The sequence below is a fragment of the Corapipo altera genome, unplaced genomic scaffold (assembly GCF_003945725.1).
Source record: "Corapipo altera isolate COAL_440 unplaced genomic scaffold, ASM394572v1 2b, whole genome shotgun sequence".
NCBI classification, from domain to species: Eukaryota; Metazoa; Chordata; class Aves; order Passeriformes; family Pipridae; genus Corapipo; species Corapipo altera.
Window position 1 is genome coordinate 36,404,463 of NW_020884874.1, and position 13,330 is coordinate 36,417,792.

At 45.3% G+C, this 13,330-nt stretch overlaps 1 protein-coding gene across 4 annotated transcripts in view; it reads right to left on the reverse strand.

The window, feature by feature from the left end:
- Positions 1-13,071, reverse strand: part of TRIM67 (tripartite motif containing 67) — a 46,182-nt gene extending 33,111 nt beyond the window's left edge. For all 4 annotated transcript variants that reach the window (XR_003526059.1, XM_027633905.1, XM_027633903.1 and 1 more), the window contains exons 1-2: positions 11,819-13,071; positions 3,680-3,775 (exon numbers count right to left, since the gene is read on the reverse strand). Coding sequence is in view for 3 of the 4 variants with exons in the window: in XM_027633905.1 (XP_027489706.1) it covers positions 3,680-3,775; positions 11,819-12,739 (1,017 nt within the window). In the remaining variant the exon portion in view is untranslated. The remainder of the gene's footprint in view (positions 1-3,679; positions 3,776-11,818) is intronic.
- Positions 13,072-13,330: the final 259 nt, after the last annotated feature.

Below are 13,330 nucleotides of genomic sequence, written 5' to 3' on the forward strand. Positions count from 1 at the left end.
ATTTTTGTTGCCTTTCTGATTTCGTTACAGCTGTACCAGTAGTAGCTGCATGCTATAAAATGAAAGAGTAAGATACTACACCACAAATAGGCTTATTTATAACCTTGATTTACTGGCACTTTCTGGACAACAGATGTAGTACAACATAATGTAAGAGCTAAATGTAACATACACAGTGCATACATATACATAAGAGAATTCTGCTCCGTTTTGTTTTAATTATCCCACTGTAGCAACTTTGAAATCACTGGCTCTACACCACACCAATTAGAACAGAATTATGGACCAGAATCTGGCTTATTACAAGGAAATTAACGAGATACAAAGCCCTGAGGTTCGTGTATTGCTTCATGCACTTTTTTTAAAAATAGCTAGCACTCAGCAGTGGAGCCCTGTATTTGATTTAAAAAAAAAATAAAGACAAGTTTTATTCACATTGTGGTAAAATACTTTGCTAGGCAGAGGCCAGCATGTGAGGTAGCCAACACTGAGCTTTTAGTAGGGGCTGGGTACAACTTAGTTTTACATAAATCCCTGGAACTACTGTAGTACCCATTCAAAAGAAGGCTCTCCCTCACGTCCTCTGTTCACAAGACTACAAAGAGAAAGTTTTCAAGCTCCTCTTCCGAGGAGATGTTTAGCTGTACTATTAGCTTCCCTCCCAAAGAAAAAAGCATCATTAAATGTGAGAAGATTTTAAGTGCCCTGAAGGAGAGGCACCTCTTTGGTAAATCATCATACTCTCCTAACTCATTTCTAATTCTTAGCTCTTTTGTTTTTCTCTTCTATTCATTTACTTTGTCTTCTTTCATTTGAGTTCAAAATTTTCAGCGCTGTACTCTCTTCCCTCACTGGGATCCATGCATCCTATTCTCCAGCTGAGGGATGCAGGGTCAGTGTTCCCCAAGAGGGCCCCGTAGCAGTCCTAGACCTGCCAGCAGGATGGGGCGTGGTGGTGGAGAGACACCAGACGGCTCAGTGATTGCTCACAGGTTTGTCTCAGACTCTTCCTGTTTGCCTCTCTACCTCCTCGGCTTATATCACACCAGACTCCCCCTTTAGCCCATTTCCATCCAGCTACTCTTGAAGTGCTGGTTTGTGTATAGAGCCTGAATCAGTCAGTGGCTGTAGTGCATCATTTCTCTCTTCATTTTCAGTTCACGCATCAAAGGGGGTGTTTGGCGATATGCCTCCTTCAAGTGAGAAAGTATGAAATTGTTATAGCAGATGGAAAACGAGAAAATCAGATCATGACAGCAGCAAGGAGGAGCAAGGAAGCAATGGGAGCAATGAGGATCAGGCAGTATCCTGACAAGAAGAGACCAAGAGATATAAAAATGACCACAGAAAAGAGAAATGAAGAAAAAAAGAGGGGGAAACAACAGATTTGCAAAGCAGGGGAAAAAACCCACAAGATTATGAATTTGCGAACTGCCCCAAGTAATATAGCAATAATAAAAGCACAGCTTCCGGTAGCTCTGGCTAACTCAGAGAGGAGATAAAGTGTGTGGATGGCTGTCTGGCCTGCTGTACATTGAGACAGGATAATAAAATGTACATATTGCTTGCTCCTTTGTGTAAACATACTTTTAAAAGACATTTTGCTGAGGGGTAAATGTCTGTATGTGTGTATGGCACTCATTATAAGCCTTCTACTAGAATACATGATTCTGAATATAAATCTGTGCACAAATGCTACATCTCTTGCCCCCCAAATAATCTGTTTTTTCGGTCCAAATCAACTCATGACATAATCTAAGCCCTTTCCCCTCAAAGAGTGTGTCTGTACCAAACCTGCCTACCAGGAACATTCCCTAGTATGTGCTATCCTCAAATGATGCTTGAACATTGCATGAGAAGAGTGCAATTTGTCACGGGAGAAAACAATTTCAGGGACCTCCTTAAGGGTTAAAGTGTGTGGGTGATCATCTTGGACCTGTGCCCTGGCCTTGTTTTACTTAGGAATACATATGCAGCTGATTAGTCTTGCTGTTTTGGTTTGCCGAAATTTGATGTCCTCACTCAGACTCAGGATGGAGATTGGCTCAACATGTGAGGGTCAGATTCGGCTTTGTGTCCAGACTTGACAGGGTGACTGCTGGATACAATTTCCTCTTCTGAGCTCTCCTCTAGCATTTTAAGCAATGAGCAGTATCAAATAAATGCTTGCTTTTTGATCCCATTGTAGCAGCTCCCTTATGCAGAGCAATTTGGCAGTGATTTTATTGAAACACATTAAAGGATTTTACAGTATAGTTGTAAAAGGCCACTTTTAGGTTTCAAGAGGGGAAAAATACATTTTTAATGGAGCTAGGTGACTCAAGAAAAGATTTCTAGAGACTACTGTTTTGGATAAGTTATGCCATCCTAAAATGGCTGTTCATATCTATAGGAAGAACTGCTCTCTAGAGGTGCCTGTCTTTCTTCTTGGACAGTGAAAGAAATCTAAATAATTAGACTAGCTGACCTACCTAACCTTTAAATAGGTAAGTCAGTTGAGAGAAACCTCACACTGTAGCCAAAACATAGAAGGTTACATGTACCAGTCAGTGGCTTTGCACTGTTTTCTTTCACTTAGTTGTCCTTATTTTTTGCCAGTTTCTCAGTCTCGGTTTGTTCCCTGCCCCACAAGGGCAGGGAAGACTATGAGGGTAGGTAGTTATGCTGCCCTGAAGCAACTGGAGACCTTAGACAGCATTTGTGGTACAAAGTCATCATCTAGAGTTTTAAGTAGAATATTTTCATAATTAAATTATAAACAAAATACATATTTTTGAACTACTGCTTTTATGGTTTTCTGCTGCTAACAAGCGAAAGGACTTGTTGATGAAAGATGAGCAAGCAGCAGAGTGGGCTATCAAAGAACAAATGACATATATACCATCACTGTACAGCACTGCTGCAGCAAAAAACAATTATCCCCTCCTGGGTGCTGTGTGTGTCCTCAAATTACTGTGGCACATTTTCAGGCACAGTCTACAGAGTGAGAAAGACTTTAAGGATCACCTGACCTCCAGTACTGATGAGTCTAAATTTGGTTGAAGTAGGCACTTGTTTCATTTTGGGTTTGTAACCTCAATTACTGCACTCACCATGAGCCCTTTTCTGATTATTAAATCTGGACCATTACAGGCATGAAAATATCTTATGCTTCAATAAATGACCACATTGATTTAGCAGCAGTTCCTTTTTTTTTTTTTCTGGAGTAGAATATTCCTGTATTTCTGAGTATGTATAGGGAATTCCTACAAATACTCTAATAAACAAGTCGACTGGATTTTGTCCAGAAATTAGGACATTTTTAGAAAATGTAAGATGAAAATCTAGTAGCAAATTTTGAATGTGTTAAAATGAAAACTTATCCTAAATGCCTAATTCAAGCAACTGCAGTCAGGAAGGAGCCCAGAAGTATGACTAATCAATTCAAATACTAATCAACACAGCTCAGATGTCCAGTATTGAGTATCAGCTTCTTGCAATAAACAGCCGACAATCTAGAAGCTAAGAGGGGCTTGCAGGCATTATTTGATGAATAATTGTGCCTAGCAAATCCATTCAAGAAAGGTTAGATGATTCCAGGAAAGATAAGAATAGCACAGGAGACAAAGTCATGAAATAAATTATTCACTCAGTTCTATTGATTACTGTATTATCAAAACAGATAATATTCTACAGTTACCTGGATCTGCTGCAATAAATTTTTCAGCTGAACCAAAAATTCCTTAGCTTCCTTTGCTTTATCTGAAACACCATTTAAAGCCTGAGAGAGCTGTGCCTGCAAAGAAAAAAAAGGAGGGGAAAGAAGAAAAAGCAATAAAATGCAAATGTGTTTCTTAGTAATCCTTGGATTTGATGATTAATAATGTGCTAAAAGTCTTACTTGCTGTTGCATGTATACTTCATGCACAAAGTGTTTGTGCTAGGAAAGAACAGTTAAAATTTTTATCGTAATAAGATTTAATAAGGGTGAAATATGCATATGGGGGCAGTCAAGTATTGTGTCTGCACATTCCGCTTTATTGCAGTGACTAGGTAAGTCAAAATACCTTTTTATAAAACAGTTACCCACATGTATAAGCAGATAACAGTCTTACACTTGCCGAGTAGCATCTGTCATGCTGAAAAATCCCCAAGTGCTTCCCAAAATGGCACTTTTTTTTCCATCAAAGACTGCAATCTTTACAAATGTGGTAGACCTTACCAAACCTGAGATACACTAGGATTTCAAAGACAAATCTGATGTCTCAGACTTCGCAGTAAAGTCTCTTTGGGGTTCCAGTTTTCCATGCTCCAACTCAACAAATGAGTGAATGTTTCTGGAAAAGTTGGAAAAAATCCTTCCTCTAACTTTTGACTGGTGAGATATATGAAACATGTTTTTTGTAAGTCCATACTGAAGATCTAATCTTCCTGTTCCTCAGCTGACACCTGAGATCTCTAAGCTGAACCAGAGGCTTGTTGATGGACTTTGAGGATGAGAAGGAAACAACAATTCTGCTCCCAGCAGACACAAAATCAACATGGACCCAGGAGCAGCTTCACTGGAAGCCTGGATGGTATTACAGAAACTATGTTGCTCTGCTTGTGCTCCAACACTACTTCTCCACGCAGATAGGCCCATTACTTGATTAGGATGGTCACATCACAAACAGTGACATAGACAAGGCAGAGGTGTTTAATTTTCCTTTGCTTTTGTCTTCAACACCCATGATGGGTTCTGGGGTCCCAGTGACCTGAGTTGGAGGACCATGACCATGAAAATGATAAACTCCCAGTCAACACCAAGCTTGTGCAGGATTTGCTGCAACAGCTGGATCCCAGTAAGTCTATGAGGCCTGATAGGATCATCCAAGTGTACTCAGAGCTGACTGATGTCACTGAGAGACCTCTCTCAATTATTTTTGAACAGTCTTGGGAATCAGGAGAGGTCCCAGTTAACTGGAAACTGGCAAACATTGTCCCAGTTTTCAAGAAGGGCAAGAAGGATGAACCTGGAAACTATAGGTCTGTCAGTCTCACTTCAGTGCCTAGTAAAATTACAGAGATTATTCTGGGAGTTATTGAAAAACACCTGAAGGACAAGGCAGCCATCAGTCACAGGTAGCATGGCTTCACAAGGGGAAAGTTCTGCTTGTCAAACTTGATTTCTTTTTATGACAAAGTTACCCACCTAGTTGATCAGGGGAAGCCAGTTGATGTAATCTTTTTGGATTTCAGTAAAGCTTTCAATACTACCTCTCACAGGATCCTTCTGGATAAATAGTCCAGCACACAGGTAGATAAACATGTCATGTGATGAGTGAGCAAACGGTTCACAGGTCAGGCACAAAGGTAAAAGGGATTATCCATTCTAGGACCAATGCTCTTCAATATCTTCAAAAATGACCTGGATGCAGGACTCAAAGTTATACTAATTATGTCTGCTGACAACACTAAATTAGGAGGAGCTGTTGACTTCCTTGAAGGCGGAGATGTGCTGGACAGAGACCTAGACAAATTATAGGGCTGGGCAAACACCAACAACATGAAGTTTAACAGGGGCAAGTGCTGGATCTGCACCTGGGATGGGACAACCCTGGGTGTACATAAGACTGGGGAACTAGAGTCTGGAGAGCAGCCCCAAAGAAAGGGACCTGGGGGTCCTGGTTGGTGGCAACTTGAACATGAATCAGCAGTGCCCTGGCAGCCAGGAGAGTCAACCATGTCCTGGGGGGCACCAGGCAAAGCATCGCCAGCCGGTCGAGGGTGGGGATTGTCTCGCTCTTCTCTGTGCTAGTGTGGCCTCACATCGAGTCCTGTGTGCAGTTTTGGGTGCCACAATATGAGAAGGTTATAAAGCTTCTAAAGGAGCATCTAGAGGAGAGTACAAAGACGATGAAGTATCTAGAGGGGAAGCCATACGAGGAGCAGTTGTGGTCACTTGCTTTGTTTCAGCTTGAAAAAGAGGAGACTGAGGGGAGACCTCATTGCAGTCTACAACTTCCTCACAAGGGGAAGTGGAGGGGCGGACCCTGATCTCTTCTCTGTGGTGACCAGTGACAGGACTGGAAGGAATGGTCTAAAGTTGTGTCAGAAGAGGTTTAGGTCGGATACTAGAAAAAGGTTCTTCACCCAGAGGGTGGTTGGGCGCTGGAAGAGGTTACCAAGGGAAGTGGTCACAGCACCAAGCCTGTCAGAGTTCAGGGAGCTCTCGGGCACACAGTGTGACTCTTGGGTATGGTCCTGTGCAGAGCCAGGAGTTGGACTTGATGATCCTTGTGGGTCCCTTCCAACTCGGGGTATTCTATGATTCTATAATGCAGTGACTGAATAGATCCCATCATGAGTGTCCTGTAGGTTAGACACTCTCTCTATGGGTTTACCCTTCAGGCAGACTTGGCAACTACCAGATTGCCAATGTCCAGTTAATTATCCTTACCAAATGTATATGGTAACCAACATCAGGAAATGGAAGGGAAAGTATCTTTGCTAACATGAGGCTTTCAGAAAGTTAGTATCTCTTGTTTCTCGGAACCAGAGTGTGCCTTGAGACAGAGCCTTGTATGCAGAATAGTACAAAGGTTATGAGCCTCCAAGAAGCTGAACCTGGTTGAAAGTCAGTAAGTCACCACTCATTCCCTGCTTCCCTCTTGCTCCTGGAGGGACGTAAATTCCTCCATCCCTGAAAAGGGCACAGCACACTTCTTCAGGCTGCCAAAGTTTTGAATGTACCTTCCACCTGAATGTCACCTGAATGTCTCATACTCATTCTCCCCCTGTGCTTGCTTATTCACACAGGACAGCAAAGAGCAGACCTTGGCAACTCCTTGTGGGCGCTCCACAGCCCAGTCCCAAGTCAGGCAACCTTCAGCAGGCAGAAGTGCTGCCTAACTCCATACACCTCTGCAGGAAGTGGATACAAAACCTGATTGGGAGCTATGACTGAGCTATAGAAAATAAGGCATCCTAGAGATTTTTTTCCTCATATTCACACAACTTTTTCCTTTTAGCCCAGTTGCAGGTATTCCATTAGTGATAAATTTTAAACTAAAATATGCTTTATAGAATGAATTTGTAACAATGTAAAGGGAAGACATATTACTGTGTATGTTTCTCCATATTTGAATATTTGCTATTTTCCTGCACAAACTCTTGTCAATGCACAAAAATTTAAAATGACAATGTTTGACATTGGCACTACTTGAGGTCAAAGGAGCAAATTCCAGGTCCTTGAAAGAGACCCTGTTTTCTGCTAGATCAGACAATCAGGACTTCAGGTCAGCTCTCCATGGGCTGATCATGCTTGCCTAGCCTTTGAAGCCCAGCCTTTTTTGTCACCCATTCTGCTTCACCCATAAGGCACACTGAATCTTTGGTTTGTCAACCTGACACAGAACCAGGTGGAAACAGCATATGACCAAGTGGCTGGGGTAGAAGCAAGAAAGAAATAGGTGGTAAAAGCACGTTATGCTATGCCATGGACTGTTGATGCCTAAAGGACCTGAGGAAAAAAAACTCCAGAACAATTTAATTAGAGATGAGATAAGAAAAGGATTTAATCGTGCCTCCAAGGCACATAGGTTACAAAATGCATACACCCCTTCTGCCTCGGATGTTACAATTTTATAATACTGTCTAACCAATCCCAGGATTTTCCACCCTCTGACTTTTCCCTGGCCCACCCCTGATCTGCCCCTGGGGAATTGGGGCTGGGGTCTTTTCGAGACCACCGACTTCCTCGGAGCACAAAGGGCACATGGTTACCCAGTTCTTGAATGTACTCTGCAGTTCAGGCTAGGGTACAAGTGTTCTCAGACAGAAGAGGCCTATCTTAAAGAGAAGTCTAAATATTCTAATGGAATTCAGGAGTAATTGATACGAGGAGCATGGAACGGGGTAAAAGGGTTGGGATATGTGTGTAGTTACTATGCTAAGGGTAAGGGTAAAGGAATAAATGCTGCAGCTTCTAAAATCTACTTCTGCTATATAACTACTTATAAAAATTAGAAAAATCAAAAAACTAAAAGGACCTTAAGGCATCACTGTCCTGACCAAATTGTCTCAGGAAGGCAAAGGCTCCTTTCTTTCACATCAAAACCAATGGTTGGTCCTGACAAAAGTAAAATTTCTACTTTTCCAACATCTGCCCTAGCTCTCAAATCATCTCGAAGTCCATTTGAGACAAGAAGAGCTAAAAGCTGTGTGTGGGCATCACAGCAGCCATAGAAAACCACCACAGACCAATTGTAACCAGCATATGTACCCATGATAATTAGCACAAGCACTCCTGGCTCCAGGCACACTCCCATTGCAAAGAGCTGCAACAGAAACTGAGCCGTGTCATTGTTCAAAGGGCTCATAAGCGAATTGATCTGTTCATTAAAAACTGTTGTTGCATTAACGCAACTGCTGCATGAAGCCGAGAAGACCAGATTTCCATTTGTGAAACCCACTTAGAGATAATAGCCTTGTTTTTCCAAGCATTTATAAAAGATACCTTACAAAGCAGTGGAATTTAGTCATGCCCTTCCTATTAAAATCAAATGGAGCTACATGACTAAGCCCTCAGTAAACCAACCAAGTAATAAAAAATGCCCTGTACAGCCAGAACAATCTTTCGTACTGCAGGAATATTTATTGGAAACCAAACTGAGATGTTACAAACTTCATTGACTGTGACAATTAATAACTCCTGACAAATGGTACTCTACCTGGAGTTATCTTTACTTTAATACCTGGTCTTGTAACCAATCATGTGGGGGCTGGGGACAGATATCAAATTTCTATTTCCGTTAATTACAGGAACACAGAGATCACAAGGGTAAGTAATTAAACCCAGATGAGCACAGAAGACAGATGCTTCCTTTGATGTCAGAAGACAAACCAGATAATGCCCACGTCCTTTTTCAACCAAACAGTTCATGCTCATTTAACTTGCTTTCCCTCCATCTCTCTTTAGCAGCAGATTAACTATTGATTAGATAAGCTTGTCCTGATGCTGAATTCTCATAAAGCTTACATGATTTTGGGAACACAACTCTTTAGGCCAGGAAATAAAAGCAGGCATTTGGACTCCAACACCTGCCTGCTACCCTGCTACCCAGCTGCGGCTGTTTCAGCATTTCAGTATATACACATATTTAACCATTTAGAATGGGCAGAGCTAAAATCTGTCCCTCATAGTTCCTCTTATTGATAGGCCAAAAGTCCTACCTAAATGTTATAATGGTGTCACTGTTTTTGCTATAAAGACATAAAAGGATTTAACTGCAGCAGAAGACTTAGAGACTTAATAACCTTGAACTGCTGGTTCAGATGCACTTTTCATGCAAGCTAATATAATAAAGTCCAGCTAAGTCAGGGGATTTTCATAGATTTATGCCATTGGGACCCTGTTGTTATTTTACACCCATTTTACTTTCTCTGTAGGAGAAGTTACATACAGCACTGTAGTGCGGAACCTGCACCAATAACAGGGGCCCATCAGTCTAGTATAGCTTTTGTGTCAGCAGTACAGCTGAGGATAAATACACATTTCATAGCATAGTCCACAGCACATTGTGAACAAGGTTAAACGCTCCGTAATTTGCCACTAGATTGCTATATAAGGCCAAGACAAAGGAGAAGTCAAACAGTTTGAGCAAAGTGCTAATAATACATGGAAAGCTTATTTGGCTAAGAAAAAGCCTTCCAGTTACCTCTAACAGCTATGCCTGGAGCATCTAGAGAGAACACATAAAACTTAAATTACATTTGGAGTACCACTCAATGTAAGTAATTCATGGTTTGGCCAAAGTAAGTGAAGGTAATAAACTTGTAGAAATTGCTGTATCAGAGAACTCTTTCTAAGCAGAAATATCTAATTCCAAAGCAATTTATCTGAATGATTGTGAGCTGATGATTTAAGCTGTCTAGCTATATGGTTCCATTATACTTATTTTCTGACAAGCACATTGTTCTGGGAAAAATAATACTCGTAAGAGCACAGGTTTAGAGTCCCCAGAATAATTAATTTTGGGGGGGGTTTTTGTTGTTGGTTTTTTTTTTTTTTTGCTAGGATTTTGACATTGGTTGAGTCTGTAAATCAAGGAAAAAATCATAATCTGTGATACCTTAGTCACAGAAAAAATGCAGTAAAAACACAAGCCACAAGGCTGTTGTTCATTCTTTAGACAATATTTGGCAGTAGGAAAGAAAGAAAATTACTGATTCTGAACTTTGATTACACAGGAGTTTATCACACTGTTCAAAAAGACATCAAACAGTTTTAACTCAAGGTAGAAAATAACACAGCACAAGCTGATCTCTCACACTCTCCAAAACATCAGCCACGTTTGAACAGTGAACTCAGACCTCACTCATTAAAACAATTCTGCTCAGAAGTGGATTCTGCCATTGGCATATGAATAGCAACTGTGAATTTTTAATCTGCTCCTTCTGAGCCAAGAGAACTTCTCTGCACAAGTACTCATCATGTTAGGGAGCAGATGGCTGAGACCTTGGCAGAGTGTTAAAACTGAAACAACTACAGAAGTCTGTCTTTCTTCTTGGATGGACAAACAACGTAGATCACCCCAAGTGGCATCTTTTTTGAATCTTAAAATCGAAAGTCAATTTTTTGCTTGGCAAATATCTTAGTCTAGCTTGTGCTCAGCCACTCCATGGCTGAGGGATGATGAGAACAGTCTTGATTTTGACCTCTCCTACAGTGCCTGAAAGGGTCTCTCCATGCTTCCTTTACTGCTTACTGCAAACAGAGAGTAAGAAGAAGGGAATCCTATAGCCATCGGAGCTCTTTGGACACCTGTGGTAGAATTGCCTTACCCCAGTACAGAGGGAAGCTCCAAAGGACTGCTCCCAGCTCTCAGGTATTTAAGTCCACTCTGTACATTCATATGTATTAAGTAATCATTTTTCCAGGGTCCACTGTTCTTAGAAAGAAAGAGCTAACTTGACACTTTCAACTTCTAAAGTCATGTCTTGGTCTTCATTCAAATGGTTGAAAAGCCTTATTTTTAGCAAGGAGAGCATGGCCAAGTGACCCAGCAGCTCTACCAGACCTCAGCCAACCCCATGTGTGGAAAAGTGGACAGCTCTGACATCTCCCCAGAGGGATCCATGGCGGGGTAAGGAGCAGGGAATTAGAGAAAGTTTTACTTGTCCATGGTCTTTATCCATTCTACAATTTCTTATTTATCTTTTTGTCATGAAAGTCTCTCCAGCCATTACTCCTGGCTTCTTTGGGAACTGAGTGGGAGGAGACCTCTTTGAGACCCAGGGGAAACATGATGTCCATGATTCTCTGTATCATACTTTCTTGTCTAAAATATTTGGCTGGCTCTGGGCTACTCTTCCTCATTGACGTGTGGTTGTGGCAGCTTGCACTGAGTTCTGGGCGAAAGGAGGGTGGTGAAAGGAAGGAACAACTATCTCATCTCCTCATAAGCAGCTGCTGCCACTGTGAGAGGATGGGAAGGCTGAGGACAGGATGGCCAAGAACCCTGCAGAAGGCAAACAAGTAGTGAGATGGACTTGTTAATTCCAGGCCTGGTTGAGCCTAAGATTTTCTGGTTAAGGTGAGGCCAACATGGCAGGGAATCTGTGGGTTTTCTAACTCTGAGTAGGGGCTGCGGGGTCACCGGGAAGTCAGGAAGGACCAGAGACCTAAGAGCACCAGGTCAAAGGGAAAAAAGTCTGGGAGGATGATGGACATGAAGTACCTCATGTCCTACAAACCCCAGTATGTTGTTGGGGCACTGGGATGAACAAGCCCCAGTGCTGAGCATCACCCCAGCTCTGGGCATCACTCAGGTCCTCCCGGCCCTCTGGGGGGACTCACCTTGTGCTGCTTCCACATGGCTCCCAGGGCCTTCACGTCGTGCTTGCTGTGCTTGCCCTCCTCCAGGCACTGGTAGCAGACGGGGCTGCGGCAGCTCACGCAGTACATGCTGTAGTTCTCCAGGTCGTGCTCGGCGCACGTCGGCAGCTTGCGGCCGCCGCCCGCCCCCTTCCCGGCGCCGCCGTCCCCTCCGCCGCCGGGGGCGCCGGGGTGTGCGGGCGGCGGGACCAGGCGGTGCTTGGCGAAGGGCCCGCGGGCCGGGTGGCAGCGGAGCTGGCAGGCTGCGCAGTACAGCACCTCGCACTGCTCGCACAGCACGGCGGCCGGCTCGGGCGGGCTGCGGTCGCACAGCTGGCACTTGGCGGCGGCGGCGGCGGCGGCGCGGCCCTGCTGGTAGCGCTGCACGATGGCCTCCAGCAGCCGGTTGCGCTGGAAGCCGCGGAGCCCGCGCTGGTCCAAGGATGCGCTCCGGTGGCACTGCGGGCAGGTGAGGGAGGAGCTGGCGGGGCCGGCGCCCCGCGGAGCCGCCGCGGCCCCCGGGGGCGCGGGCACCAGCGGCAGCACCCGCACGCCGTTGGGGGACTTCAGGCTGGGGGTGTAGGAGCCGTAGCCACTGTCGGTCTCGCTGTGCAGGCTCAGCTTGTCCGCATGGTCCCCGCCGCCGCCCGCCGCGCACTCGGAGTCCAGGCAGGCGGCGGAGCCCGCGGCCGCCCCCGGCCCCGCTCCCGCTCCGGGCGCGGTGGCCGCAGCCGGCGGCGCGGGGCCCCGCGGGTGGAGCAGGGGCGGCAAGTGCTGCTCGCTCTCCGGGGTCTGCACGGCGATGGTGCGGGCGCAGGGCAGGCAGACATTGTGCGAGCAGGGCAGGATGATGGGCTCCCGGAACAGCGAGCCGCACACCGGGCACTTCAGCTCCTCTTCCATGGCCGCGGCGCGGCTTTGTGCGCGGGCTCCTCAGGCGGGCGGCACGGGGTCGCCGCCGGTTCCCCCCATCCCCCGGTGCCCCCTTCGCCTCCTACCTCCACTCCAGGCGCTGGGCGAGGCCGGGAGGGCTCCGGCCGCCGCTCCCGCGCCGCGCGGTTCAGCACCCTCCGGGCAGAGACAGCTCCGCACCGCCCGGCCGGGAGCGGGAATGGGGCCGGGGGAGCCGCCCGGCGGCCGGAGGCTGCTCTGGACCAGGGAAAGCCTCCCCGCCGGCCGTAGCTCGGGCAGGGAGCGCGGTGGGACTGTTTTAACGTTGGTGGCATAGAGTAATAATATATGGGGAAGGGAGGCGGGGGGTGGAGAGAGGGCAGGAGTAGGAAGGGGCGGGAAGAGCCCTTTCCAGCAAATAAAGTGGTCGCGCTCTCTGCGGCTGGGGACGGCGAAAACATTTTTTAAAGGATCTCTACACAGGGATGTCTTCATATCTTTAAATAAAGCTATTGTTTGGGTAGTGGATTGAACGCAGGCGGGGTTTTGTTGTCCGTAGTAGTCCTTCCTCTCCTCCCCGAAAAAGGAGGACGCTCGCCAACA